General features: G+C 43.9%; 1 protein-coding gene across 2 annotated transcripts in view; it reads right to left on the reverse strand.

Annotated features, from left to right (window-relative positions):
- The window catches only part of PXK (PX domain containing serine/threonine kinase), a 107,230-nt gene extending 105,044 nt beyond the window's left edge, over positions 1-2,186 (reverse strand). The window contains exon 1 of one of the 2 annotated variants that reach the window (XM_011947221.1): positions 1,921-2,186. In XM_011947221.1, the coding sequence (XP_011802611.1) occupies positions 1,921-1,962 (42 nt within the window). In that variant the 5' untranslated portion in view covers positions 1,963-2,186. Of the gene's footprint in view, positions 1-1,887 lie in introns of both variants that reach the window. The other variant, XM_011947220.1, reaches the window with a different exon arrangement.
- Between the last annotated feature and the right edge of the window lie 66 nt (positions 2,187-2,252).

Genomic DNA, 2,252 nt, shown 5'->3' on the forward strand with positions numbered 1-2,252 from the left:
TAGCCAGGATGGTCTCGATCTCCTGACCTCGTGATCTGCCCGTCTCGGCCTCCCAAAGTGCTGGGATTACAGGCTTGAGCCACCGCGCCCAGCCTACATGCCACTCTTAACAACTACTTTCCAAAATAATTTCCAACAGTTCCTGTTTTAAAAAAGACTTACTCATAAGACACTAATAGTTCAAAAAGTTTGCATCAGCATATGATTTTCTCAATAAAGTTCAGGGCTGATGCAACATTTCTCAGTCAAACTTTACAGCTAAAATGACAAGAACACAGAACAGTCAAAAAATTATGCAAGAGAATGCTACAGTTTTTTACTCTACCACATCTGCCTCTATGGGTCTCCTGTGAGTCATTGTCTTTTGTGTTCAGTCATCACTATAAGAACTGCCATTTTCTACCATAAATTATTTTATTTTTTAAAGAAAAGATCTGCAGGGCCAGGTGTGGTGGCTCACGTCTGTATACCAGCACTTTTGTGGGGTTGAGGCAGGAGAATGGCCTGAGCCCAGGCGTTCCAGACCAGCTTGGACAACATGGTGAGACGCTGTCTCTACACACACACACACACATATACACACACACACACACACACACACACAGAATAGAGCTACAATAAAAACAGAATGCTATTACATCTTTCGCCACCTAGCTAAAGTACTGATCTCTAAGCTATTTTTTCAATGTTCACAACTACCTTTTTACACAAACAGAAAAAGAGGCATAGTAAGGTTGAAGTTGGATTTAGTCATTTGATAAACACATTTGAAATCCTATCAAAAACCAGGAAATGAGACCCCAAAGTGAGGGAGAAATGCCCCTCCTCTTGTAGCCTGGTGAAGACAAAAAAGAAAGAAGTAATTATAGGACAAACTAATCAAGATTAAGGTGTGGGTAGGCACATGGGCTGGGGCTGTAGAAATCATGGAATGCTTGTGAGTATTTATAAACATCTATCTCTTTACTTTCAATACAAAATAAACCTAAAAGACTCAACTCTATTCCCTGAAAGGTTATAAGACTTACTTGTCAATAGTCAAATCAAAAATCAAATTTAATAGCTGAATTACTCTTGACTCCCCATCCTAAATTTCAACCCTTAAGCCATACTCCCTTTAGGCACAAATGATAGCAAGTTTAACAAATTCTGTCCTATATGTGCCTTCTCACATGTCTACAGAATAGGATTAAAGATACGCAGACTGAAATAAATAGTACTTTTTAAAAAGATAATAATTTTCTTAACTGGAAGTGAATGCTTTGAACAATTCAAGCCCTACAAAGCATGGCTGTCAGAAGAGGAAACTGAGGTTCAAAAAAGTCTCACTTTAATACAACAGAATGAAAGGTCTCTTTGAAGTCATCAGAAGAGCTTGAAGAAAAAGAGAAACAGAAGGCTATTGTGAGCTTTAGCCACCACATGATGACCCCCCAAGCACACTGCAATGGTAAACAAACAAGCCTCTGAGTCTGAATCTGATTCGGTGGCCTGACAAAACATCACAATTGAAGGAATCTCTCTCCTCATTCATTACTTTTCCAAAAAAGTCCCACTAGCTGGAGCTCCAGGTTTCTTGCTGGTTCCTGGATTTATTGCTTGGAAATTATAATGCATAGTGTGCCTTTCAAAAAAAAGGTACAAGCAAATGAAAACAACCACGGTTTTAAAAGCCCCATAAAAGACAGTGTATGTAGCAGAAACGAACTCTGCCAGTGTTTACTATGAGGACCTATTACTCCTTTATGCTACTCGAGTGGATTTTAAACTCAAATGAATGCTACCACTGCCCACTAAACAGCAAGTTTGAGAAGTACATTCATACACCTGCTTAACAGCCCCGCTGACTTCCCCACTACTTCCCGGGGCCAGGGCCAAGCGGCTGACCTGGAAACGCGGCTGTAGACCCCAGCCACTTGCACTCTGCTGTCCCAACAAGTAGGCTCTGAAGTCACACTTCATTTGGCCCGGCACACCCTCATCCCCATCACCCAGACCTTCAGCTGCAAGGAGGAAATTCCACGGCCTCAAAAAGGAAAAGGCTGGAAGTGGGCAGAAGTGGATGGTCCCGAGCGGTCTCGTTCCTGCTTCCCTGGTCCAAGGTGAGCCCGAGGCTCCCGCACCCCCAAATCGGAGTCGCTTTCCTGCTCGCCGCCAAGCTCCTTCCACCTCGCGGCGCCGGGGGCTGCGGTCCCCATCCTCGGCCCCTCTGGGCCTCAGCGTTCGTCTGGGCCCCGGGGGCCCTGACCCAG

The sequence above is a fragment of the Colobus angolensis genome, unplaced genomic scaffold (genome assembly GCF_000951035.1).
Source record: "Colobus angolensis palliatus isolate OR3802 unplaced genomic scaffold, Cang.pa_1.0 Scaffold26, whole genome shotgun sequence".
Taxonomy (NCBI): Eukaryota; Metazoa; Chordata; class Mammalia; order Primates; family Cercopithecidae; genus Colobus; species Colobus angolensis.